General features: G+C 49.0%; 1 protein-coding gene across 8 annotated transcripts in view; it reads left to right on the top strand.

Annotated features, from left to right (window-relative positions):
* The first annotated feature begins 1659 nt into the window (after positions 1–1659).
* Ank1 (ankyrin 1) overlaps positions 1660–27854 on the top strand; it is a 190189-nt gene continuing 163994 nt past the window's right edge. For 3 of the 8 annotated variants that reach the window (XR_013045396.1, XM_076553625.1, XM_076553628.1), the window contains exon 1: positions 1665–1887. Coding sequence is in view for 6 of the 8 variants with exons in the window: in XM_076553625.1 (XP_076409740.1) it covers positions 1762–1887 (126 nt within the window). In the remaining 2 variants the exon portion in view is untranslated. Of the gene's footprint in view, positions 1888–27854 lie in introns of all 8 variants that reach the window. The other 5 variants (XM_076553626.1, XM_076553629.1, XM_076553624.1 and 2 more) reach the window with 3 other exon arrangements.

Genomic DNA, 27854 nt, shown 5'->3' with positions numbered 1-27854 from the left:
CTATTCTGGGCAGGCTGGTTACAGCCAAGGTGTGTTATCCGCCAGTGACCACCAGAGAGAGACCTGCGGTGGTGAGGGACTGCGCCTCATTTGAATCCAGCCGAGAATAGACTCGCTTCTTAAGACTCAGCAGAAAAATGTAAAATCTCATCAATAATATATCAACTTCATGTTGAAATGGTGGTTTTTTTTTGGGGGGGGGTGTATAGGCTTCAAATACATTTTAAATCAACTTCCCAGTGTCTTTACATGGAAAATAAGTAGCTACATGGCAATCGGAGTTGCATGTGTGATTGGTGTGTGTGGTTATGCTTACAGTAAAAAGACTCGGGACTCACCCCTGGGAAAAGCCAGCAGTTAGACCCGTCAAAACCCTAGGCTCAGCCAGCACCGCGCTTCCTGTGCCTAGTGGGGAAGACTGAAATGGAAGTCACTGAGCGAGATGTGTTTGTGAGCTAAGGGGTGGCACAGTACCCAGCTCACTAGAGCTGCTTCAAACCGCTACGCAGGCCGGGGGTGGGGAGAGGGTTGGGGCAGGAGGAAGCAGGCTGTTTCATAATGACTTCCCCAAGTCTCAAACACTGGTGTTCAAAACTCTGTCCTTAGCATCCCGCGGGACAGGGAAGGAGTAGGTTGGAGCTGCAGCAGACTGAAAAGGCAACAATGTTCATAGGTCGGGGGCCTCAGTTTCCCCGCCTGTCACATGACTGAGTGGTGAAATGAGCGTTAAGCCACTTCCCCCTCCCACAGTCTGCGATGGTAGCTGCATGACCCCAGCTGGTAAGGCTCTTGACAGCTGAACACCGGTCCCGACTACAGCACCTAGGAGGGTGGAGAGGAACCTGCTAATGCAGGGTGGGCGGTCCCCGGTGAGGAGACCCAGTTCCACTCCCGTCCAAACAGAGCGAAAAGAAAAAGAATTGCTTGACGCTTGGACACGTTTTTCTACCTAGAGTTGGTAAATGTGCGAACGAAAGGCCCTCTTGCTTTGCCAGGGGCAAATCAGGCTCTCAGGCAGGAGCCTCGGCCCTTCCCGGAGGGCGCCCCTGGCCCGGCTCGGTGCTAGCGGAGTCCGTGCCGCAGCGGCGCCCAGGTCCCCCCGCTCCGCTCCGCAGCCTGGCCCGGCGATGCTGGCGTTTCCGCCGGCGTCAGGCACGCGGGGCCGCAGGGTCGCCCGCTTCGAGCTCAGGCTGAGCGCTCCCGCTTTGTTCCGGTCGCCCAAAGGCGAGCCTCCCCGCCCTCCCCGCCGCCCCCCATCCGGGGCCTCGCTGCAGTGGGGACCCGGCGCTCGCAGCGCCCCTGCTCCCAAGCCTGGTGGTGGGGTGGCCGCGCCGAGCTGCCCCCGCGCCTCCCGCGAGCCCGCGAGTCCGCCCTCCGCGGCCCGCGCCGCAGTACGAGCCTCCTCCCTCCCGCCCCCCGCGCCGCCGCCGCCGCAGGAGAGGGGGGGCCCGGGCGGGCGGGCGGGCGGGCGCGGCGAGGGCGCGCGGCGAGCCCAGAGCCGGTGCGGGGCGCGGGCGAGCGAGCTCCGGCCGCGGCGGGAGGCGCCACCCCGGGGCTCGGGTAGCCGCGCGCGCCGGCCTCTCCTCGCCCTCCGCGCCCCCGCGCCCGCCCTCCGGGCGCCGCAGCCTTGGCCGCCGCGGGTGAGCGGCTCGCACTCAGCGCAGCCGAGGGAGCCGGCGGCTCTGCCCGGGAGGGTGTCGCCGCCGGCGGATCGCAGAGTGCGCGGGCCCGGGAGGCGGGGACCGAGCGCGGCGACCCGCCATGGCTCAGGCGGCCAAACAGCTGAAGAAAATCAAAGACATCGAGGCGCAGGCCCTCCAGGAGCAGAAGGAGAAGGAGGAATCCAACAAGAAGCGGCGCAACCGCTCCCGTGACCGCAAGAAGAAGGTAAGGGGGCGGCGGCGGCGGCCCCGCACCGAGGCGCCTGGAGTAGCTGCGGGAAGGCGCTCGGCCGCGCTGGAGCTGACCCTCCCGGAGCGCCGTGGGGGGTGGCGGCCAGGGCACGCGGCTGCTCGCCCGGGGGGCTAGGGGCGCGCTGGCCCCCGACAGTCCTTTCAGCACCTTGAACAGAGGCCGGCAGGCCCGCGCGCTCGGGAGGAACTTTTGCCGCCTCCCGGGTGGCGGAGCCGGGAAGGGGCTGCACCGCGGCGTTTTCGCGCTGGCCGCCCCGGCTTTCTTGGGGAGCTGCCTTGGGTGAACGCGGCAGGCGCTCCAGAGGTGGCACTGCCCGCTCCTGCTCAGGTGACCAGTTAGTTCTCCTGTGCCGCACGGAGAGAGAGAGAGCATCCTCCCCAGATCTCTCAGGACGACTGGGGCTACTGCCCTTCCTGGGCCCTTCCTGACCCCGTGGGTCCGCGGGTGGACCTGGAAGACGCCACTCACCCCTGGGCATTTGGCAACATTTTGTGTTAAGGTCATTCCAGAGGAGTCGCTGGTGGCAGGGAGGAGGAATTCCCTTGGAAGCCTCACTGGGGTTGTCCAACCGGACCCAAGGCCTGGTGGGAGAAGGGCTCTGCCATGGGTAGAGCATCAGGCAGTCTTTCACGGGACAAGGGTCTGTGCAGAGACACCCCAGGCAGGGATCTAGAGCCCTGAAAGCAACTGTTGCTATTTGCAGTCCTTGCTTTCAGACCAAAGCATGCTAAGGGGCCACCTTAGACTAGACCCACTGTCTAATTACAAACATCTGGAGGGCCACGGCAACCAAGCAGCTGACTCTGCCACACCGGCAAGAGCTGCAGGGATGCAGAGGCTAGGAGAGCATGGGTGGAATTCTGGGAGTCCAAGGTAGAGTCCCGGAGAGCCATTTTAACCTGGAGAAGTTGGTGTGGGGCCTGCAGGATCGTCCCCCTAGCCCGAGAATGGGGTTCTGGGGCTTTCCCTACAGAGGCGCTGCCCTTGCTTGAGAAAGACTTCCTGCCCGCAATTGTCTCGTTCTGAGAAGGAAATATGGAAGCTGCAGTTGACAGCAGTGTTGGGGACAGTCTACTTTGCAGTAGGTGGTGGCGGGACCGATGTTGGCTCTTTTCCTGGAGATGACACTGGGCAGGCTGAGACGGTCTCTGATTTTAACCTAAGGAATCACCATGTTAGGTGTTCCATATCCCTGAAAAATACAGCAGCCCGCCCCCCCCCCCCGTCCCTTCTCCCAGCCCCCCTCCCGTCCTGGTATTGGCACCTTATGTGTACATAGTAATTTCACCACCAGCACTTCTTAAGCAAGAGTGAAAGAGGTCTTTCCAAAACAATAGGATTTGGGCTGATGCCGTTTAGAGGAAGAATCCTGTCAGGTCTCTGTTAGGGTCTCACATGCCAATCCTGTCTGTAAGTGAGCAGAGCAGCCTACTCCAGAGTGCCTGGTGCTCACCCACTTCCTTGGCAATGGTGTCAGCCCTTCCTATTTCCACTCCTGTTCTTGATCTTGGGGCAAGGCAATCATCTCCAAAACTCACTCCATGTTTTTATTCCAGTTCTTGCCTGGAGCTTCCTCTCTCATGTTCCCCATACCAGAGATAACGTTTTGACTAATAATCAAAACAAAACTCCCCTTTCTTTAATTTCATTTCTTTATCATCTACAAAACGCCCTTTGACTGCACGCAATGCACCTTTGTAAACACAGCAATTCCAATATTCATTTTTCTTCTTTGATCTTAATCTTGGCATTCTTGGAAAACTTTGTTCTATATTTTAGTGCTGGATGATAATGGGTTTCCTTCTCCCTGAATTGCGTTGTTTTGACTTACTAGCTGGTCACAGCATACTGCGTCAGTAGGTGTTCTGAAATCTTCCATACAGATTTTCATGGTTTTCTGCAGTGTCTCGAGGGCTATGATTGGTACAACATCTAGGAAGTTTTTAATCCAAACTGATAGCGATGATGTGAACTCCCAGGACATATTCTTCATTGGGGGACATGTTATGAGGCTATGCAGGGGTGTTTTGTTTGTTTTTCTAGCGATTGTGAGTTCTCTAAAACATCGGGATGGTCTGGATAGTCAGAGAAGGCAATATAGCTAAAACCTACAGCAAAATATGAAACTACAGAGAGGTGGGAGACCCCAGAAGAAAAAGTAAGGGACAAAAGGCAACCTGGGAAGGGGTATTTATTTGTTTGTTTTCACTTAATTTGCGAAGGGTGCTGGGTATCAAATCCAGGGCCTTTTGCATGTTAAGCAGGTGCTCCACCATGGAGCTATACCCCAACCCCCAAAAGATAATCTAGAGAATCTTCCTGCTAAACAGTGAGCTGATCACTGACTTGAAGGTTCATATAAGGTGAGGTCTAAATCCAGTGTTTGCCAGAGAAGGGATGTTTCGAGATATAGCATATTAAAATCAAGCAGTGGAGGACCATCTAGATGATCTTACAGATGACCCGGGGGGCTCTGGAGCCATCTCCCTCGTCTTCTGTGAATGTAGAAAAAGAACTTCCTACATACAAATGAATACGTTACTACAGAGACATGGCAATTTATGGCAATGGGAACCTGAGCCAAGGACACTCTGAATTTGCTAGAAGGAAAGGTGTCTATCTCACGGGTAACTGCTTGACTGGGGCTGACAGAGCGGAGCCGCATCCCTCTCTCTCATTTGTAGAAATAATCGTGGTTGTAACCTGAACGGTGGTTGCAGCCTTTACAGTTATGATACTGTGTGGGAAGGTGATTGCTAAGGGCGCCGAGCCTCAGAGATGAAAGCTGATGTGACTCGCGCACTAACTGGCACACATAGAAACCTCAGCACCAGGACCGGAGCTCCACTTGGGAGCTCTGAAGGTGCTGCATTCAGTTTTCTGGTTAAGAGGCAGCCTCCTCACCGAGCTCTTGCTGTGTCTAGCTGCAGCTTATTTTACTTTACTTTTTTTTTTAAAGAGCAAAACATAGCATTCATGACATTTACCATTAAGTTCTCTTGTTTCTGGAGGCTATAGTGGAAAGGACAAAATGGTAAGGCCTGTGTAAAGCAGGCGTCTGCATTAAAAAGGACAGTTTTCCTAGGGCTGAGGAAGCTGTGAGAACGAGAATTTGTCTGCCTTTTATGCTTATCCAGAGCTGGCAGCTAGGGGGGAAAAAGGACATGGAGGTTGGTGAGAAAGTGAGGCAGAAGACTGAGGGGGGACAGAATTCAAGGCAGCAGCAGTAGGTGGCTGGGTGGGAGACAGAGCCTCTCTCAGGTGTTCCAGCCTGTGAGTACGCAGGGGTAGCCTTCACTGGGCTCTCTCTTCGGCCTGTACATCTACTTCATCTCGGATGCTGATGCAGGACAAGCTTTTATCATGGTCTGTGTGTGACGGGCTGGGCGCTCACCACCTAACTCAGCACTTCACACGCAAGGGCGTGCAATGGATGTTTGTGGAATTAGCGGTTTGATGAGTGAATTGTGTTTGTTTCTGCTGGCCTAGGCACTATCTTGGCTTCAGCATGTGTTCAGGTGAAAACTACAGTCTTTGGCTACCTTTGGGGGATATTGGAAGGGAGCCTGATGCATCTTTTCCAAGTCATTTGCATAGCAATAGCAACCTCCGCCAGGCAGGGGCACTACCTGATCTTTGGGTGCAGCATTCTGCCCATGGGTATGCGGTTATTCCTTGCAGGGTGTCTGCTGTACTACATGTCAAGTGGTTTTAGCTGTTTGGAGCAGCAGTTTCTTAACGGGGCCTCAAGAAGCCAAAGCCTTGTGAATAGACAGTGGGGAGGCACAGGGAGGAAAAAAACCAAAAGCCCAGGAGTGGGAAGGGCCCCTGGCCTGGGTGCAGGCACAGAGGAGCTCTCCGCTCTCTTCCTTTGCCCGTGGGCAGTGGAGGCGGTGGGGAGTCACCTGCTTAAGTGCTGGGGGTAGTTGGTGGGATATCGTGGGGCAAGACTGAGGACTGCAGGCTAGGCAGGAGTCATGCTGGTCCAGGACTCGCAAAGAGCTTCAAGTTGAAAATTTTGTTATCTCCAAATGGGTGTAGAAACTCAACCCAAGAGCGAAGTTGTAGGATTCAGACATAATGGTGTTCCTTAAGTCTTCAAACCTCGGTCCTGTGGTTAGTCCGGTTTACTAGCATGTGCTCTAGTGTGAGCTGATATGTGTGTGCACAGTCTCTATTGAGTTTTTGAACTGCATAATTTTTGAACTCCATGTGTGCTGTGGGATAGTCTTTCGGTATCTGTGAGTATGTGTTGCTACCATTGGTTAATAAAGAAGCTATTATAGCCTATGGCAAGACATGTTGTAGCCAGGCGGGAAATCCAAGCAGAGAGACAATGAGAAGAAGGCAGGGTCAGGGGAGATGCTGAGCGCTGTCAGGGAGCAAGATATAATAAAACACAGGTAACGCCTCAAAGCCATGTGGCGAAACATAGATTAATAGAAATGGGTTAAATTAAGTTGTAAGAGCTAGTTAATGATAAGCCTGAACCATAGGCCAAACAGTCTGTAATTAATATAAGCCTCTGTGTGTTTGCTTGGAACAGAGCAGCTGCGGGACACAGGAAAACCTCCGCCTACACGTGTGGATTATTAAAAGCATCCATTTATTAATAATTTCAAGACTTTAAAGCATATTACCACTTTGGTAACCCTGCTTTGACATCTGATTGTAGGACATGGAGAACCTCAAAAAAAGAAAGCAAATCCTTTTTGCTCTGGCTGTGGCCGAAGACAGGGTTTTCCTAGCTTGTCTCCTGCCCCCTTGCCAGCCTAGGTTTTCCGTCCCTGGTGTGTGACATTCTTTCACTCGCCAGTCATAAGCCAGAGCAGCCCACATACAGCGATTGCATGCCTGGGTGTACACTGTGCATTCTGCAGGTCATTCACTCTTCACAGCTACCCGACTGAAGCAGGCAAGGCGGAAGCTGACATTCAGCCTAGATCTCGGACCTCTTTGGGAAGGCGCTCAGGTTGTGGCTTGTCCCCAAACCTTTGTCTTTCTCACCCCAGCCAAGGCTGCTTCCTTACTAGTTTTGCTTTGGTCTTCTCAGCATGACAAGAGGTTCACTTTAAATTCCTTCCTTCTGTTTTAACCCAACAGGTGAGGGTTGTGCACAATAGAGGCTGTAGTAACTCAGGGTTATCCAAGACGGTGACTGCGCTTGGTATCTGACCTCTTCTCAAGGTCCATGTGTTAACAGTGTGGTCCCAGGCCAGGTGCTCCAGATAGGTGGTGGGACATTTTCGAGGTGGACCCTTGTGGGAAGTCTTCGGGTCACCAGGAGATGTAGCTTCGAAGTGCACTGTGGGAACTTAGCCTCTTCTCTCTCTTGTGCCCCAGTGGTAAAGTGAGTGGTTTGGCTTTGCCGAGCTGTGCAGGTTTTCATCACAGGCTGCAGAGCCACAGGACCAAGTGTTCACAGACAGACACCTCCAAAACCGGGAGCCGATGGGCATTTCTTCCTCATAAGCTGATTACTTCGGGTATTGTTATAGTGATGGAAGTCAGATAGTCCAGGGCTAATAAAGTTGTTTTTGATTAAACCCTATGGCCAAACCTCAGTGTGAAATGTTGGTGTGCATCTGGGAAGGCCAGCTCATTAATATCTCAGTGCTAGTAAATGAGAAAAGGCTACTTTAAATCACATCTTCATCTCATTTTCAGGAAAGAAATGAAGTTCCTATTTGGAATAGATTTATTATCACATACCCACTCAATCATCTGTGCAGGCAGTCTGTATTGTGAGACGAGCCTGAATATTTTAGGCTTTGTTAAGGTCCAGCACAGGGGTACAGCTGTACGTCAGTGGGTAACATGAAAGTGCGTCCTGTTTTTTCTGAGAACAGTCATGGTCAAGGCCATGGCCCATGACTCCAGGGTATAGAACAGAGAGAAGATAAGACATGTTGGATTGCAGATTAACTGGACTTTTATGGGGTGGGGGGAAGGATCTGGATTTTAGGAGTACAAAAGCACAGCACATTCTCCAGGGAAGGAAAAGTTGCATTGTAGAGCGTCAAGCGAAAGCCAGATTATTGCTTTGGACTTCTTGTCTCATTACTTTCCAATGCGACTAGATCCTTTGCCTCTGAGAAGGTTGCTCTGCTGTCGTTTGTTTGTTTTTAAGGAACATTGGGGAGAGCCAAAGCTAAGCATAGGCACCCTTCTTTGGAAATGAAGGGATTACAAATTAGAGGCTTAGCACAGAGCCACAGAGCTCTGGTCGCAACTGCCTCGACGGTGTCCAGAGGCTCCCATGGATGTTTCAGAGCAGCCTGCTTGGTGGCTGGGGACTCCTAGCTGAGAGTCCAGAGGAAGGCATGGATAAAGACTGAGTGCTAGGAGCCCTCAGCTTTCCTTGCGGTTAGTCTGTCTTGAAACATGCCTATTTCCCCTACCTTTCTGATTCAGAGCTTCCTCTGCCTATGGAATCACATAATCAGCATCCTCGCCATACAATTCCTTAATAGTGTGCTTACGTGTGTAAATGCACAGTGGCTGCATCTGCCGTTACCTTCTCCTTTTTTTTACTGTTGTTGAGAGCTTTTGCGTTTTACAGGGAATGCATAGAGCAAGTGCAGACTTCTAAGGTTGATCGGCACTGACTGAAGTGGGTAGGAGCTGACCTTAGCATGCCGAGCTATCTGTGGGTGATCCTGCATCCGAGCTGGCCACACAAAACTGGCCTTAGAAAAAGATGCGTGGTGGAGGCTCCCAGGGGTGGGGGAAATGGCGGCTGCGTGGGGTCCCTCTGGGCTCGTAAGGGTCATCCAGATGTGTGGAACAGAGCATCCAGTGGTGTAAGTAGCATGTGTGGCTGTGAGAAAATGCACTCTGCATGAGGAGGTGGTCAGGAACTGTAGGCTGAGCAATGGAAAGCCAGCAGCACAGGCTGGAGAAGGAGCTGGCCAGGGCCAGCCAGGAAGGCAGAAGAGACCCTGAGGCAGAGAAAGCTACTTCAACCCAAGGTAAGCAAGTCATAGAGAAAATACCGACACCTAGGCTAATCCTGAGCTGGGATGGCAAGTGAGGACCGAAAGCCAGTGAAAAGCTGGATAATTGTTTGGGTGGTAGAGTCCGCTGTGTGAGCAATGGAGAGGAGTGCTCCAGGACGGCTCCAAGTTCCCTTCGCCTGGGTTAGCACCTTTGCGTATACATTGACATACAAAAGTGGGTGGTGCAGATGTGTGTGCTCGCGTGATTCAGCGTGAACAGGGACTGGATTCTGACTTGGTGTTTGGGAAGGTCGTTGGTGGCACCTGTCACTGAGCTCAGGAAGAAAGGAGGGGTGGGGAAAAAAAAGAGTGTTTTCTCAGACAGATGCCCGTAAGTAGCTTCCGGACAGAGGAGTGAGCTTACGGGAACATCTTAAGTACGGGTGGAGGTCTAGTCAACTCTGTGCCCTCCAGCAAGGCCTGGGATGTAGGCGTTCTGAGTGCTTTGCGCATGGCACGTGATTGGGCCGAAAGAACACAAGCGTGTTACTGGAGAACCTCACAGCCGAGGTGGGCTCGAGGGAGCAGGGCCATCTTTCTCCCAATGTACAAGTGCATGGGTGTGTCGTCAGGAATCGAGTTCAGGGCCTGGTGCATGCCGTACAAACTTACTACCATGGAGCCATTTTTAAAGTCTTTATTTTGGGATAGTGTTTGGGGTTCAGGTGATGATGACTCTGTGAGTTAAGGGATTGCTGCACAAGCATGAGGACCTCAGTTGGGGTCCCCGGCACTCACATAAAAAGTTGGGTGCAGTATTGTGTGCCTGCAACCCAAGGTCTGGGAGCAAGAGTAGATCTTGACATTTGCTGGCAGCCAGTGACATCAGTCAATGATCCCAAGGGTCAGCAAGGGATCCTCTCTCAAAAGACAAGGTGGACAATGATAGAGGATGACATTTAGCAGTTAACCCTGACCTCCACATGAGCAATCATGGTGCATACCATATCCCTAAAAGGGAGAAGGCAGAGTCTTGCTAAGTTGCCCAGGCTGACTTCAAACACCTATTCTTCTGCTTCAGCCTCTAGCACAGGCGGGATTGGAGATATCGGTCACCACACCCTGCCCAACTTACCTTTAAAGAAGGGACTGTCACACCTTCTTTACCCATTTACCCATTTGCTAACATGCTATACATTGTTTTTCTTTAAGGCTGGTCTTGAAAACCTGAACTCAAGCAATCCTCATGCCTCAGCCTCCCAAGTGCTGGCATTGTAAGCATACACCACCACACTTGGCAACACCAATAATCTTTGACGTTTTCTAGATGATTAACTTCTTCTTTTATTTCTTCTCTATGTTCACACGATTTAAAAAACCCGACACAGATAATTTATGCGCAGACAGAAGGAAAAGAAAAAAGACAAAGGGTGCCCTGCTTGTCAAAGAGGACATCTGAGCCCAGCCTTCTGGGGAGGAGAGCTGGAGTTGACAGATGACGTCATACTCCAATTAAGAATCCCAAGGTGATGTGAACGAGAGCCAAGTAGGCGACCGTGTCCTGGCTCAAAGTGGAGCTGGACCATGGTCCTTTAGACATCTGGGCATGGAATGAGTCCATTGTAAACTAACTTGAAAATGGGTGTTGGGCTTCATACTGTACTCAGCTTCCAAAAATGCAAATTGGTTTTGCTCCCTCTTCAAAACCTTCTTTGACCTCCTGATTTCCCTGAGGTGAAGTCCAGCCTGATTAGCCCTGGGCTGCCTGGGCTGCCATGAATTTACCATGCTGTCATCTCTAAGATGAACTGCAAACATCTTCAGGACCTTAAGGATGAAGGCTTTCGTACACTTCGTACTCTTCCATCAGAGCTCAATTTCAACATTGCCTTCCGAGTAGTAAATGACCACCTGATAAGGCTACCCTCCTGGTAATACTCCTGGATATCTCTTAGTAAGGTCACTGGAACCTCACAAGGACTTTAGAATTGTGTAAGGCTTACTATGCATAAAGTATGAAGAATCTAGCAAGCACTCAATGATTTCAGGTCAAACACTCGGGTTTCCACTCCCACCCAACTCTGACATCCACCCAAGGCAATCTAAAATGCCAACATGGGCAAAACAGACTGTGGGTGTGCAAGTGGCAAAGAGAACCTTATGTCTGAGTGGATAAACAAGATTTCAGAAAATGCAGCCATTGGAGTTTTCCTCTTTAACCCCAGTAAGACTTAAAACATGAACATTTAGTCCCACTTGTATATAACTTAAATATCATGAGTTCCTTTCCAGAGATGGCTATGAAGGTCAATTCTGATATTTGTTTAGTATTGCCAGAGTTTTTGGAAATGAATTAGGAAAGACTGGAGAAATGTGAATTCTTCACCGTAGTTCAGTGAAGAATCAGAAACAAACCAAGTCAGCATAGCTTTGAGGTCTGAGCTGTATGCAGAAGTGGCATTGGATTCATAGAGGTAGCTTCTTCCTTACCATGGATATTTAGCAGATCCATTTCAGAGCTGTTCAAAGGCTTATGTTGATTTCTACCAGTGACCCCGGAGCATCTGCTCTGAGGTCACATGGAGCTGGAGACATGTCCTCTAACTGAGGGTGGCTGGAGCCCAGCACCTACTGCTTACCTGGTAAGTATCTGGGGAGCCATGATGCCACTGCTGAATTTGAGAGGGAGGGCTATTTTTTTCTGCTTTAGATTGAACAAACCATAGGCAAAGTTTCGTGTGTGTGTGTGTGTGTGTGTGTGTGTGTGTGTGTGTGTTCTTCCTTGTTTCACACATAATGAACTGAACACAGCCCTATTTGAAGGACATTGAAACTACATTCAATGTGAAACAAATTTATCAGTCTATTGTCTGTCTGCCTGTTTGTCTTTTACAATGTTATGGATGGAATCCAGGGTTTCCCTCATGGCAGCCCAGTGCTCTACCACTGAGCACAGCCTAGCCCTCAGTTTTAGCTCTTTAAACCCAAATGCCAACATCGCCACCACAGAGCAGGTAGGGAAAAGCGCTGTGTACTGTGCATGCGAGGGGACCAGTCATGCCGCCCACCGACTCTTCCTGAAGAGGTTTGATAGGTATCGGGTCGGAGAGATGATGGCTCAGAGGGAAAGACACCAGCTGTGCAAGAACGGTGACCTTAATGTGAGCCCTAGAGACCCAAGAACAGCGGGAGGAGAGAGCAAAGTTGTCCTCTGACCTTCACGTGTGCACAGCGGCACACGTACCTACACACACCATGGACTGACAGGCACATGGCGGTGCCCAGGCATCTCTACCCTCTGACCCCAATTGTTTGGTTTCCAGAAGCTTCACTGCTCTTCCCTGTCCGACCTGGTGTTTCTTCTTGTTACCAGAGTTACTTTAAAGACATTTTATTTTATGTGTACGGGTATTTTGTCTGCTACTTGTGGGCCTGGGGCCTATGGAGGCTGGAGGAGAGTGTCAGATACCCTGGAACTGGAGTTATAGATAGGTGTGAGCCACCTTGTGGGTGCTGAGAATTGAACCCCGATCCTCTGAACTAGCAGCCAGTGCTCTTAACCACTGAGCCATCTTTTTAGCTCCTACCTGGAGGTATTTTTTTAAAAAACACATAATCGATGGTTGTCACTCACTTTCACTGAGTTGCTCTCTGTGGCCTCTAGGGCAGGGCCCAATGCTTTCCAATGGCTTCCAGGCCACTTACTAGCTGACTGCTGTCAGCCCTTCCCATGGACCTGGGCTAGCATCCCATCCTGGGCTAGCTCTTCTGCACCGTTTCCTTCCCATTGCCCCATGCCATAGTCCAACCAGAGAAGACTGCAGACTCAAAGGTAAATGGGTATCAACAAATGTCAGAAAGCTCCCCGACACAGGGTGGTTCTGGTTTTGCACATTCGTCTCCAGCCTGTGCAGTGCCTGGTACTCCCATGCTGACCCGGCTGGGAACAGGTAAGGGGGGCATGGTGGACTGACTGAGCACCAGCAGCCACACAGCTGCTGGAAGGTCATCTGTGCTCTTGGCTGGCACCTTGACTTATTTGGGTACACGTCTTTGAAGCCTTGGCTGCTGCAGAACCCGTGTACTTAGGCATCCCGTGACTCTGTTTACCTTATTTGAAGAAGATGAGGCTCCTCCTCCTTCTCTTCTTCTAACACAGTGATTTCTGAGGAGGTGAGATCATCTGCCGCAGGTGTACATGGAGGAGAATAGGGGCCTGATGGCCTACTGTTCACAATGCAAGGACACTGGCTTTGTGACATGCTGGCTGTCCCTGACGTGCTCTTAAGGTCACAGCTGGAGGGAGTGTCATCTCGTGCACCCTAGAGGAGTGCAGGAGATTCTGATTGGGGCTGTGGGGTGGGGGTGGGGGGATGAATAGCTGTGGCTATGCTTTTTTTTCCCTAGAAAGCAGATTCAGCATTCTGTGGAGTATAAGATGGAATTTGCCAGTCAGACCTGGCGTCTTAGGAGACCCAGGTGTCTTAGAAACTTCTAGAGGTTTCACTGGGTTTGTGTTACGGCAACAGAATAACTAGTACAATTAACTTATAAAGAGAAAAGGCTTTTGCTTTGGCTCACCATTTTGGAGGTTCAAGACCATAATCAGGCAGACATATTGCTTTTAGGCTTCTGGTTGGGATGCCATATGGTAATGACAGAGAGCACATGGCGGAGACCTATTCAAATCATAGAAGGTCAGCGTCCCAGAGCGCCTCTTAAAGACATATTCCCAAAGACCTCTGTGCTCCGCACTAGGCCCTACATCCGAAAGGTTTTAGGCCTTCCAGTAGTACCACCTTGGGGACCAAGCTGTTAACACACAAATTTTGGAGGACGTTCGACATCTAAATCAGAGTGGAAATGAATTTATCTGTTGGGGGCAAGGTCTAGCCTTTTCACTTACCAAGTTTGTTTGAAATTCTGTTTTGTTTTGTTTTTGCAAAACAAAATATTGGGGCTGGAACCCAGGGCCTTGCACATGCTAGGTCAGCGTTCTGTCCCTGGTCTGCATCTCCAGTTCGTGGACATTTGAGACAGAGCCTTGCCATGTCTCCCAGGTGGGTCATGAACTCAACCCTCTTCTCCCAGCCTTCTCAGCTGGGTTCACAGGCACGCCCCTGGAATTGCTCTGCCACGGACTCCTTTTTGAACCAGTCTTTGCAGCAGGGGCCATCTCTACTGTTCTCAAGTGCATTGCTCCCTTGTTTTCATGGAAGCTTGAGGGCTAAAACCTTTCCCCATTTTTTTCAGTGGTTGTTCTGCAGGGTTTTGGGGAAAAGAGAATGTTCCAGGAAGGTGATGACTTGGTGGAGGCTGCCATCCACCTAGAAACTCTCTGTAGTTGTGTTTCTGGAAGATGAGCCCTCGGGATGCCCTAGGGAGCAGAGGAACCAAGGTCAGAGCCCAGTGGTCTCCACATGCCTTCCAAGGTATCATGCCATCAGTCTTCCTTGAAGTCCTGCAGGGAGTGGGGAGGCATGCTTCTATCCCACAGAGAGGAGGCAGAACTGAGGGTGAAGTCTCCGCCTATCTCTCCGACGCCCCAACTTGTAGCGGGCATTTGGTGGCGTGCATGCGTAGGATCTGTGGATCGGGGTTCCCATCATTTTCTGGTTTCCTTGTCAGTCATCTGCCCACCCTGCTTCCAGCAGGAGAAAAACTAACCAGGATTATCCAGATGCGTCTGACGTCTCCTCCACGGGGGAAGTAGAACCGAGAACGGAGATGGCAAGCACAGCATCTCCCCTGCTCTCCACTCTTGGCTGCTGCACATTTTACAGCCTAGGCTCAGAGTCTCAGGGAGATCAGGCACAGTTCCTAGAGTAGGGAGCTGGGCTTCATCCAGCTGCCAGGCTGCAAAACGACAGGAAAGACCAGAAGTAGGAGGGGCTAAACACATATCAAATGTATGTATGTGCAGTGTGTGGATTCTGGTGTGCCTGCATTTGGAGGCCAGAGGTCGACCTCCGGTGTTCCTCTTCCACCTTATTTTTTTTGAGACAGGGCTTCCTACTGAGCCTAAAGCTCAAGGCTTCTTTTTGATTGCCTGATGAGCAAGCTCTAGGGATCTGCCTGTGTCCACTTCCCCAGCCTTGGGGTTACTAAAAGATGCTACTGCGCCACTTGTGTGTATGAGTGGAGGGGGCCCTGGGAAGCAGAATGCAAAGCCTCATGCTTGTGAGGCACATTATTGACTGAGTCCCAAGCCCTAGACACTGTCTTGAAACTCAGCACAGAGCCTAGAGCTTAAGTGAGCTCTGTGTAGAAGCTTCCATGGCTAATAAATAAAAGGCCAACCCCAACCACATTAGCCTCCAAAACACTTAGGGATGTATTGATGTATTCCCTTATGAAGAACAAACATTAGATATGGGTGCTGAGCTAGACACAGATAGGGGTGTGTGTGTGTGTGTGTAGAGGGAGAGGGAGAAATTTAAATATGTTTAAATATGACCGGAAACATGTCCAGATACCTGTGGTTTATGAATGGTGGCCTGGAATAGAAATGTTAGAAATTAAATGCTGGTCCCTTAAGACTGCCTCTTAAGCAGTGATTGCATGACCTTGGGAATAATTATTTCACTCATTTGGATCTCTCTCTTTTTTTTTTTTATTTCTTCTCACCTGCAGAATAGAGTTTGGACTAGAGTAGGTGACAAGCTTGTTTTTACAAAGAAAATACAGCTTTTATTTATATGTATAAAAATTATATATTTTATTTACATATATTTACAATTTTACTTATTTATTATTTTATTTATTTTGCTGTGTTGTGCAGACTGGCTATGGGTTTAAGCATCTTCCTGCCTCAGCCTCTTGTGTAGTCTGGATCCCAGGTGTACCACTGTGCTAGGTAGACAGCATCTTGGAGGGGAGCTGGGAGAGCCCATATGCCTCTCCTTCAAGGGGGAAATACAGTGAGGAAAAGGAAATGGCTTGTCCGGAGCACGCTGCTATTTTTAGCGGCCGAACAAGTTCTAGAATATGTGTCCAGGCCCGACTCCTCCCGCAGGCTGGCGAGAAAGCCCAGCTATTAGAAGCAGAGTGTCTGAGTCGGAAACAGAGGGAGGAACTTGGAGAGGAGAGGGCCCTGTTCTGTGGTCGGGCGTGGAAGCAGGCCCCCGGCCAGGGGCTGCTGATACAGCTGCTGCAGGAGCTGTTTCAGCTCTGCTGTTGCAGGTGCTAAATTATTCAGAGCTCCTGGTGCCTGCAAAAGACGAGACGGCTACCACAGGGCTCAGGTTCAGCTCCAGTCCTCTTGTGGGCCCAGTGTGAGGGATGTGCCCTCGATACAGGATTCCGAGCCGTTTCTTGCTCTGTGCCCTCATTAGTCTTTGGGGGGTCCCACGTTCAGTTTGGTATGTTGGGGAGCGCTGGAAGCCACGGCCTGCTGAGGACTCTTGGTTTGTTCTCTACCCCTGGCCTCATGGCATGTGTAGGATGTGCCGTTTCCTAGGGACTTGGACCTTTCTTCTGTCAAGGAACAGTTTGGGATGACTTTCTCAAGGGTCAGAGCTGAGCATCAGCCTCGAAAGAATGGCAGCGTTCTAGGAAACCTTCCCTGACTGTAGGAGGCAGAGAGACTGTCCCTTCCTGCTTCATGAGCCCTGGTGTCTGTCTAGCACAGCCCTCATTGCTTTGTTTGTTTAAATAAGGGTTTGACAAGCGTCTTCTGTGAAGCAGCAGAGGGTAACGTTTCAGTCTACTTTGCAAATGCTCAGCTGAGTGGCCAGAACAGGAAAGCAGCCACAGACAGAGAACACAAGGGTATGGCATTGAACTTTACTAATCAACACTCATTGTACTGGCTAGTTTTATGTCAACGCGACGCAAGCTAGAGTCATCCGTCAGAGAAGAGGAAGCCTCCATTGAGAAAACATGTCTCAAAGATCAGGCTGCAGGCAAACTTGTAGAGCATTTTCTTAGTGATTGATGGGAGGGGGGAGGGCAGCCCATGGTAGGTGGGGCCATCCCTGGGCTGGTGGTCCTGGGTTCTCTGAGAAAGCAGGCTGAGCAAGCCATGAGAGGCAAGCCAGTAAGCAGCTCCCCTCCATGGCCTCTGCATCAGCTTCTGCCTCCAGGTTCCTGCCCTGTTTGTGTTCCTGTCCTGACTTCCTTCATGATGAACAGTGCTGTGGAAATGTAAGCCAAATAAACCCCTTCCTCGTCATGTTACTTTGGTCATGGTGTTTCACACAACAACAATAGTCACCCCAACTAAGCTACTCAAATTCGGATTTTATTGTTTAGAAATATTACTTATTTACATCCTGGCCATGTGAAAATGTGAAGATCATTCTTAGCTTGTGAGTTGCACAAGTTGCATAAGTTGTTGTTGTTGGTGTGTGTGTGTGTGTGTGTGTGTGTGTGTGTGTGTGTGTGTGTGTGTGCCTTTGGGTATCACTTGCCAACCACTGGGTTAAATGTTTCATTTCCATGCTGGACATGCACAGGGGCCCACCTAGGTCATCTTCACAGGTCTCAATCTCTTAGTTGAATCAATGGACCTGGTGACTTGCCTTCAGCTCAGACACAAGAGGATAATGGATACTAATGCTTTTGAGCCTCCAGAGGAGGAGGTAACATAGGCATTATTACAGTGTGTGTTTATGTAACACTGGACATGGAACCTTGGGCTTTTGCATGTATCAGGTATCCACAGTCATTGGTGTTTTGAGACAGGGTCTGTGTAGTCCAAGACTGCCTGGAACTAGCTATATAGGCCAGCCTCTAACATGTGATCCTCCTGCCTCGACCCCTTTAATGTTAGGATTACGGGCATTCATAACCCACCTGGTTAGAACAGGTATTATTTTTCCAATTTTACAGAGAGGCGACAGACCCATACATTGCAAGAGCTTCAGGGCTTCAGGTTCCACAGCAGCAGGGTGGTTGCTGCTGGTCCTCCGTGCACAGGGAGGGAGGTGTGAGGGACAGAAGACAGCTCAGCTGCTGGTGATTAGACGCCTCCAGGAACCTGTGTTTGAGGGGAAACAGAAGCAATCTGGCGCTGGCCTGGGTGGAAGGCCTGTGTCAGAATGCTTCGCCTTCCAGCCTGCATCTCCCTGGCATGGCACTCCTGGAACAAGGAAGGAATGTCTGTTCTATTGAGGCAGAACTGTTACACATAGCTAAAATTAGATGTTTTGTTTGAATTATGTTAATTTGACTTAATTGCTGGGGAATGTCAATGTTCTTCAGAAATCCCAGAGCTCTGCCAGTCTTGAATAGCAGGACTTCCTCTCCTGTGCCTCCCCAACCCCAGCAGGTCTCGATTCTCTCTTCCGGTGTCTCATCCTAGACCCAGAAGGGCTGCAGCCAGAAATGTGAAGCCCAAGAAAGCCTGCAGCGATGAGCTTATGTTCCTTAGGTCCAAATTGTGTCTGGTTTCTTTATGGTCCATTCTACTGGTGATGGATTTTAAATACTCTAGGTTTGGGCAGTTTGTTTTGGTTCTTTTGAGTGATGAGTAATGCTGGCTTCATGGTGGGCACCCTGGGTGGTTGTACAGGGTCTCACGCTCTGAAGGGTCTGTGCTGGTTTTAACGTTCCACTGTGACTATGTTGGTAGTACTCATTATCTTTGGACAAGGGGCTGTGTGTTTTCATTCTACACACAGGTTGCACAGCCAGCCCTGGTTGTCATCCAAAGGCCAACACTTGTATTTTTCTATCTAAATGACCTTGAGCGTGACTTGCTTTTGGCCATGGCCGCTGGAATGTCCAGAGGAAATTCTTGCACAGAAACAACTTTCGCAGACCTTGTCAAAGGCGAGTCCCTGAGTGGCCGCTTGTGAGGGGACCAGGACCTGCCTCTGACCCCTCTCCTCCCCACCTTTGCCTGTGCAGTCAGGGCATGACTGTCATGTCAAAGGTAAGGTTGGGAGTGCAAAGAAGACCTTTATATACCGTCTGCCCAGCCAGGAATAATGACAGTCTTCCCACCTCCTCAGTCTCCGCAGACTCAGCTCTCTAATAGGTACCGTCATTGCTACAAATTGCATTTCAGGTTTCTTTTATGATTTTAATCATAGTTTGTGAGGGGTGGGAGTCTGGTCCTTCTCTCAGGCTCTGCTGCCTTCAAGAATGCTCGTGGATGTGCTCTTGGTTGATTATTATACCAGGAATAATGGCAGCTATAGTCAGTGACTGTTTGGGGGGTGGGGAGGGGGCAAATAGGGGGCCAGTTTTCCCTGCTAAGTTCCTCATGTTCCCCTCACGCTGCCACAGCCCTGTGACCTCTCACACATGTATGACTTGTTACTTGACCTCTGATCTAATGTCCTCGCTGTTGCTGTGACAAGCACTATGACCAAAAACAAGTTGGGAAGGAACAAATTTATTTGGCTTACATTTCCAGGTCATAGTCCACCACCGAGGAAAGACAGAATAGGAACTCAAGCAGGAACTTGGAGCAGAAACAAGAAGAAAATCTGCTTTCTGGATCATGTGCAGGCTCATCCTTAGTTATCTTTTTCATATAGCCCAGGACCATCTGCCTAGAGAATGATGTTGCCCACAGTGGGCTGGGACCTCCCACATTACCCAACAATCAAGACCACCCCTCCACATACATGTCCATAGGCAAATTGAGAAATCCCTCAACTGAAACTCCCTTCTCAAATGACTCTAGACTGTTTCAAGTTGACAGTCAGAGCTAACTAGGACACTCCATTCCTTGTCAGCTTGACATACAAACACATCACTTTAAGACATAACTATTCAATTCTCTGTCCTCCAAGGTCTCTTATTAAACATAGTCCAATTTTGAGATCCTTTATGAATTTCAGTGCTTAAAAAATTTAATATAGCTTTAAAAACAAGTTACACACTTCTTATTCTAAATGAGAAAAGCCAAGACATGGGGAAAATCAGGTCAAAGCAAAACTAAAACCTCCTAGTGTAAATCCATATCCTGTAGACCAATGTTTGACACCTGGAATTTGCTCACTGTGTCATCTTCTGGCCCCAGATCTGCCATCGGCAGTACACAGAGCTTGTATCAGGCTTCATTCCTTACCTGCTGTTATCCTTGGTGGAACCTTCACAGTCCTGGCATCTCTAATATTCTGGGATCTGGGGTCTCCATTGCAACTGAGGCTGCACCTTCACTCATGGCCTCTCCACTCAGTCTTTGGCCTTTCTCACAGTGCCAATCCTTGGTTCTCCCCCATGATTCTTGTAGATCAGCCAGTTTTATAATGAATGCTTGGGTTTGATTTTCTACATCTTGGGCTCCATGGCTGCTGGAGAAATAATTCTCTTCCAGGACACATTTGGGAAACTGTAGATTGTTTGGGAATCTGTGGCTGGTTAATGCTTTTCAATGAGCTCATCCTCTTCATTTGTCAGTTCATCCAGAGCTCCTGGAAGCAACAGTAGCTAGATGTACTCAAGTTGACATCCAAGATTAGCCATCACAGGCACAAAATTTGTTCTTGTGGCCAGATATTCCTAAATAAGACATGATCATTCAAGGAAGAGGTAGCTGTAGTGTCTAGAACCCCAGGGTCCAGTGTTCCCTGGTTCTGAAGTCAATAAGACCCAATGTTTTGCTCTAGGGTGGTCCAGCATGATGAAACCCAGTCCTGATCCCCAGAAATACCAATGAACTTCAGTTGGACATTGATCAGTTTACTAAGTCCCTGGCCTGTTCTTCTTTATTTAATTGAATTCTCATGTTAGCATGTGATTCTATCTAGAGGGTTTTTTTGTTTTGTTTTGTTTTGTTTTGAGACAGAGTTTCTCTGTGTAGCCCTGGCTTTCTCGGAACTCACTCTATAGACCATGCTGGCCTTGAACTTAGTGATCTATCTACCTCTGCCTCCCAAGTGCTGGATTAAAGGTGTGGGTCACGACATCCAGTATATCTAGAGTTTTGAAGTAGGGCCAACTTAAATCCTAATCAAAATGGCTACTTATAACCATAGGCCATATATGATTTGTTTTTCAATAACGGAATACTGGTAATAATTGTTGTCAATATGTAATGCCACAAACTGGGCATGCTATAAAGAAAAGATATTTACTTTGCCTCACAGCTCTGGAGGGCAAGGTAAAGGGGTGTAATGGTTCCCTTGCTCTCAGAGTCGCAGAGTACTTGCATGGCAAGAGAAAAGGGACCTTGGAGGTCTCCTTTGACTGTTCCCTCTTCCTAAAAACCACGATGATTTAATTATGGCCCTCTAACCCGGTGACCATCCCCAACTCTGATCAAGTCCCCCAAGTGCCTTTTTTAAAGCCCATAGGTTAAGTTTCTGTACTGTCTTAGTTTTCTTTCTGTTGTTCTGATGGTACAGCCAGACCAAGCAGCTTTAAGGGAGAAAGGGTTTGTTTCAGATTTCAGTTCTGAGCCACAGTCCATCACTGTAGGAAAGACAAGGTAAGAACTTGAAGTGTCACATCCACAGGCAAGAGCAGAGACAGATGGATGCATGTCTACTTGATTGCTCTTAGCTAGCTTTGTCCTCTCATGCTGTTCAAGACGCCCCACCTGGGGAATGGTGTCAACCACAATGGGCTGAGTTTTCCTATGTTAACTAACAATCAAAACATTCTCCTACAGACATGCCAAAAAGCCAACCTGACCTAGGTAATTCCTCATTAAGACTCTATTACCCAAGGGAGCATAAAGATTGTAAGAACCAGAGCTGGTGGATGATTATAAGGAAAGAGGTTTTTTTTTTTTCCAGACACAACAGTACAAGTTGAAAATATGAACTCAATGAAATTGTGAAAACATGTATGAGACCTATGCAAGCTCAAGCCAGATAAAATCCCAACATGGAGGCAGGAAGGTAGGCATTGAGGAGCTATTGGTATTTGATAGCTGTTGGGAGAGGAAGAGCCAGTTTTCTTTAAGAATGTGACTTGTGGTAGGTTGACCATGCTCCAGGACAGGCCTCATACTTGAGAGTATTTGGGCAAAAAGATTGAACTCAAGGTGGGGGTGGTAATGAAGTTGGGTAGATAGGGAGGTGGGATGGATCTAGGAAGATTTGGGGTGGGTGAATGTGATCAGCATATATTGTAAGAAATTCTCAAAGAGTTAATAAAATATTATTTTTTAAAAGGAGACTCTTCTCAGGTGATTCCAGGTCATGTCAAGTTGACAGTTAAAACTAACCATAACGTGCTCCCCATGACCTCATAATGGGAATGAAATCAAAGTGCATGAACCTTGGAGGACAGTCTTAAACCATGTCCAAATCTTGATGGGCTGGTGACCCTCTGGCAGCTTTAGCTTCTGATCTACAAAATGAAGAAGGACTTATAATGCCTGTCTTGTAGGGTTGCCGTGGGCTCTGTGACATCTTAAATATAGCCAGCCCGATGAATAGAAGATGCTCACAGTGTAACACATTGGCCAGCTCTTAATGACGGAAAACGGGGCCTGGAGAAAGGGTCTGTCCCAAAGAGAGAGGGGCTCTATGGGTATACAGGAGGTGTGCACTTTATGCTTAGAGAAAGTGAGCAATGGGAAAGGAAGGGTAGAAAGGGCAACAGGAGGAATTCCCCTGCGGTGGGTCCATGTCTCCCTAACCCAGGCTGCCGGCTGTCTTGCCACAAATGCCTGCATTTGTCAGTAGACCATGGGCCTTACGGGCTGCATACGGGAGGCAGCCTGGGGGTGGGGCGGGGCTCTAGAGGATGGATGGGATGGTGTTCATGGAGCCTTGACCAAGTACTTGACAGAATAGGCAGATAGATACACAGAAGGTAGTATGGCAGGACCCCTGAACTTGCTGGGCCTTTGGCTTTCCAACTACCGTGATGCTACACTTGGCCTGTTCTCCAGATCAGTCTAAGGATCCAAGCCTCCAGGGGGTCAGGTGGGGAGTGTATGAAGCCCTGTGGTAGAGACATGCCACGGACCCCAGAGTCTCAGGTTCAGAGGGATGGCATCGGATGTTGATGGCATTAAATACATCAGAATGCAGAACTATCCACCACAGCTTTCTCCTCTCAGATGTTTGTGGCCTGAAGTGACTCCCCTACAGTGACTGCTCCTGTTGATATTTACTAAACCCAGCAGTAAATAATAAACCCACTCCCTTGTTCAGCTGTGTGTGTGTGTGTGTGTGTGTGTGTGTGTGTGTGTGTGTGTGTGCGTGTGTGTAACTAGTTCCTCCTGCCCTACCCCAGGGCCCCAAGTGATAAGCCAGGACAAGGGATTCCTGGGACAGACCCAAGGCCCCTGCTCTCTGTTTCACAGCAGTTGCTGGAGCTCAGAGGCCTCCTACCTGCTTTAACAGCCCCACTTTCACTCAGGGTCATAGGTATTCAGGTTAGCTTGCTTGGGCTGCTGGACGAAGTAACAGCACCCCTGGGTGGGGGTGAGGACAGCTCAGCAAGCAGGAATGTGCTCACAGCTTTGGGGGCTGAAGCCCCTGGGTGGGAGGCACAGACTTAGTTCCTGTGAGGACTGGAAAGGGATCCTGGCTTCGGGTGATGGCTGTCTCTGGGGTCGTTTGGCTGGTTAGTCCATCACCTAACCTCTGCCTTCATCTTCAGTGGTGCCATGGTTTGAATACCAAATGTTCCCCTAATGGCTGAAGGCTTGGTCTCCAGCTTGAGGAGCCATTAAGAGTTGGTAGAACCTTTAAGATGGGGCCTAGTGGGGTGAGGTTAGTACGCTGGGGAAAATGGTCCTCGAGAGGATGCTGGGACGTCAGTCCTTTCTTCTTCTTCTTCTGTTTCTTAGTCATTACAAAGTGAGCAGCTTCCTCCACTTCCTCCAGCATCTGGCCATGATGTCTGGCCTTGCCACAGACCTAAAAGCCAAGTAACCACAGGCAATGAACCCTTTCCCCTTGTGTGTATTTCCTCCCAGGGAGGGCAGGCTAGCCAACACATGGTGTTCTGATGTTGGCCTGTGCCTCATTTCCCTGCCTGCAAGGACACCAGTGATTTGGGGTCCAGGCTAACACTAATGACCTCATTGCTACTCGATGACCTCTATAAAGACCCCGATTTCAAGTCAGGTTACGTTATGAGGTACTGGGTTAGGCCTTCAACGTGTACATTTGAGAGGACATAGTAGGTATGGCAATTTTTCTTCGTCACCAGTATGACTAGGGTTGGTAGCATCTAGAAGGTGCACTCTGGGCCTGTCTTTGGGGCAGTTTCCAGGGAGGTTTAACCGAGGAGGGAAAACTTAGCCTGAACATACCAGACTGAACAAAAAGCAGAAAAAGGAAAAGTCCTCTCCCAGCTCCTGTGTCTCTCTTCCCTACTGCATGCAAGCTAGATGCAGCTGGTCTGCATGAATGGAGGCAACTGCAGCAGATCTGCATGAAAACAGTGTGACTCTCAAATCTCCATTAAATACCAGGCCAGGCTCCTTTCTTATCTCTTTACCCCCACCCAACACACACACACACACACACACACACACACACACACACACACACACACACACAGTCACACATGCACACATAGTTGCACACACATACATACATACACTCACATACATACATACACAGTCACACACACACATACACTCACACATGCACACACAGCACACACACACACACACACACACACATACACACACACACGGATCGTTTAGTAAAGACTGCAGGTTTGAAAGAGGTAGAATAGCTCTGCTCTCTATCAGGGTCACACCCCTCCCTCCCCCTCACACATGGCCGACAGGAGCTCATTCTGCAGCACTTGCTTGTCATCCTACAGAGTGGTCTATGGTCCACCTGACTTCTGTTGCCCTAGGGCAGGGCTTCTTCAATGTTTTATGCTTGAAACCCCTTTGCATGTGACCCTCAGGCATATAAAATAGGAATGCAAACCAAACATTTACTAATAATAAATCATAAGTTTACTTTAAAACATACATTTGTATTTTCATACATACAATTTTATCGCTTATTAAACTTGAAAAACAATTTTGCATAATGAGGTGGATGTGTTTGCTCTTATGTAACTAATTAAATCTTGGCTAAATATTTGCTATTACAGGCCTTAGAGCATCCTCGGTGCTTTTCAGAGCTGATCGATATTTTGATTTTTACAATAGTCAGTGCTGAGGATGCTGTAGCACATAAATACATAGTGCAGACTGGCAGGAATGCGTTTGAGTCATTTCTGAAATTGCTGGAAACTCTTTCCTAAACCCAAGGAAAAAATTCATTTAATGATTATCTATGAAACTCCAGTTGGTAGTATTTCAAACAGCCATTTTTAAAATCAAACTTTCTAATGCAATACAAAGATACGCTAATTTGGTGCTTACCTGGTGAGGAATGACAGGAGGAAATATTAAAAATCTTTGTCTTCCGTAATTAAACCATTATGCTTCCACAAGAGCAGCAAACCTTGGATTCATAGAAAAAAAATTGCTGTGGCTCATAACTTTCAAGAGTCTCAAATCTGAGCAGAGGCATTTCAGGCAGGTTCTTTTGCCACTGACAGCAAAGTGCATGTGCGTGTTCAGAGCTAAGACTGCCAGAAATAACTCAGATTCAATACATATTAGATTTTTAACTTAGTTTTGGCCATTGTGTGTTCGGGAACCTTATATTATTGCCAAAGGTTTTGTGACCTCCGCATTCAGTCATTCAACCCACAGTTTAATAAGTTGTGTGTGTACACAGATGTGTGTGTACATGTATATACGCAGGTGTTGGGGTGTGATTTATTTAGAAGCTAGAGGTCAACATCTGGGGTCTTCTTCAATCATTCTCCACCCCATTTGATAAGACAAGATCTACCCCTGAACCTGGAGCTCACCTACTTGACTAGACCAGCTGGCCAGCCAGCTCCTAGATCTACTGTCTCTTTCTCCCCAGCACTGGTGGCTTTTATGTGGGTTCTGGGGTTTTTAATGGAAGTCCTCAAGCTCAGAGGATCAGCACTTTACTCACTAAACTCTACGTTTGGAGTTTTGACTCATCCCCTTCTTCCTTGGCAGACAGATTCACAAAGGGGACGAGATACAAACCGTGGAGGCATCACACGTTTGCTAATCACCGTGGCTCTTCTCAGGGATTTTCACCTCTCCAAAGGACAGGGACCGTTTCCAGGCAGATTTTTTCCCCTCCATTCTTGTTTAGGGCCCGCTTCAGCTGGGCTATGAGCCTCTGAGCATCCCTCTCCTTTCTCCATCTCTGAACCACACCCCGATTCTGCCTTCCTCTTTCCTTAAGTCCCTGTGTGAAATGTCTTCCATCTAAGGGTTCGAAGGCTATTATGAATGTTTTGAAACAGCTTTCAGCCACCATAACAAAATAACAGGAATCACTCTCTCTAAGAGGAAAGGTATATTTGGACTCGGGGTTTTGGGAGGTTCCAGTCCAAGGTTGGCTGGCCCCACTGATCTGTGGTGAAGCAGTAGATCATGGCAGGAGCATTTGGTAGCACAACCACTTCCTCACACAGACTGGAAGCAAAACATAGGAAGGCAGGGCCTGGATTCCACTGTTCCGTTCAAGGTCATACCCCCAGTAGTCTAAAAGCCCCTCGAGTGGCCCATTTCCTGGAGGTTCTAATAGCCACAATAGCCACGTCTCAATAGCCACAAAATCTTTACCAGGGGGCCATTGGAGGAATATTCAAGATAGAAACTAGAACAGCAAAGTAGTTCTAGGGTCTCTGCTCCCTGCCCCAAGATTTCATGGTGCATGAGAGGGTAGACTTTTATTCTACAGGTTTTTCTCTCTGTTCCCCCAAATTTCCAAGCTCTTTAAAGAGTCTATGGAACAGTTTTGACATAGCCCTTTCTCCAACCTTAAGTGAGCTTGGTATTGAATTAGACCAAGGTCAACATTTTATGGCAGATTACTTTATATTCTCCCAGAAGTTCTGTTGGAAGAGGTTCCCAGTGAGATTTCTTAATTATTCACAAGATATATCAAGTTATGAATTATGTACAGGTGATAATAAGTATTGTGGATATTTCTGATGAGGTCTTGTGCATTGTCTCTAATCTGCATTCAGGCTTTGCCTTTTAGAAGGTCCCTAAGCAGATAAACCCTGCCCAGCTCATCATATATCACCTTGATGCAGTCGTTCTGAGCGAGAGGGATTTCCCCCTTGTGACTAGAGGAGACACTTGGCAACACTTGGACAGCATGTGGACTGTCACAACAGAAAAGAAGCGTTCTTTTGATATCTAGCATGTTGAGGTCAGTCCTACGTAAGACATGCTCCACCCCAATGTCAGGGGTGGTGACGAGAGCAGCCAACCTCATGGTGGGATTGCCTCTGCCACTGGCACACCTCATTCCTTTTGTGAATCTCTCTGCCAAGGAAGGAGGGGATGAGTCAAAACTCCAAATGCAGGGGTCGGTGAGTAAAGCGCTTGTCAAATAAACTTGAGGACTTCTGTTAGAAACCTTAGGACATACATCACCCATGCTTTACATATATGTGCATGTATCTGTCCAAAAATATTCATCAACCATGCTTTAGCTATGCTTGTATCTGTCAAAAACTATTTTCAGAGCTCCTATGCTGAAGGTTGGGGGACACGTAAGATATTCATTTCAGTGTAGGAAAACGTGGATGGGAAGGGAGATGAGAAAGTACCCAAGGCAGTGTTCAGAGCCATTTAGAGCAGAGAAGGTTGGCTGCAGCCGAGCCCAGGAGGCTTCTGGAATGCAATGCTCCATTGGACCCCATGGGTAGAGATGAGTGACCTCAGTACTAGGAGGTGCTCCCGGCTGAGGAACAGCACGTGTAGGAGGTGCTCCAGGCTGAGGAGGTGCTCCAGGCTGAGGAGGTGCTCCAGGCTGAGGAACAGCACATGTAGGAGGTGTTCCAGGCTGAGGAGGTGCTCCAGGCTGAGGAGGTGCTCCAGGCTGAGGAGGTGCTCCAGGCTGAGGAGGTGCTCCAGGCTGAGGAGGTGCTCCAGGCTGAGGAGGTGCTCCAGGCTGAGGAGGTGCTCCAGGCTGAGGAACAGCACGTGTAGGAGGTGCTCCAGGCTGAGGAGGTGCTCCAGGCTGAGGAGGTGCTCCAGGCTGAGGAGGTGCTCCAGGCTGAGGA

This window comes from Peromyscus maniculatus, chromosome 17 (genome assembly GCF_049852395.1).
Source record: "Peromyscus maniculatus bairdii isolate BWxNUB_F1_BW_parent chromosome 17, HU_Pman_BW_mat_3.1, whole genome shotgun sequence".
Classification (NCBI taxonomy): Eukaryota; Metazoa; Chordata; class Mammalia; order Rodentia; family Cricetidae; genus Peromyscus; species Peromyscus maniculatus.
This window is presented reverse-complemented; position numbering and strand designations above follow the sequence as displayed.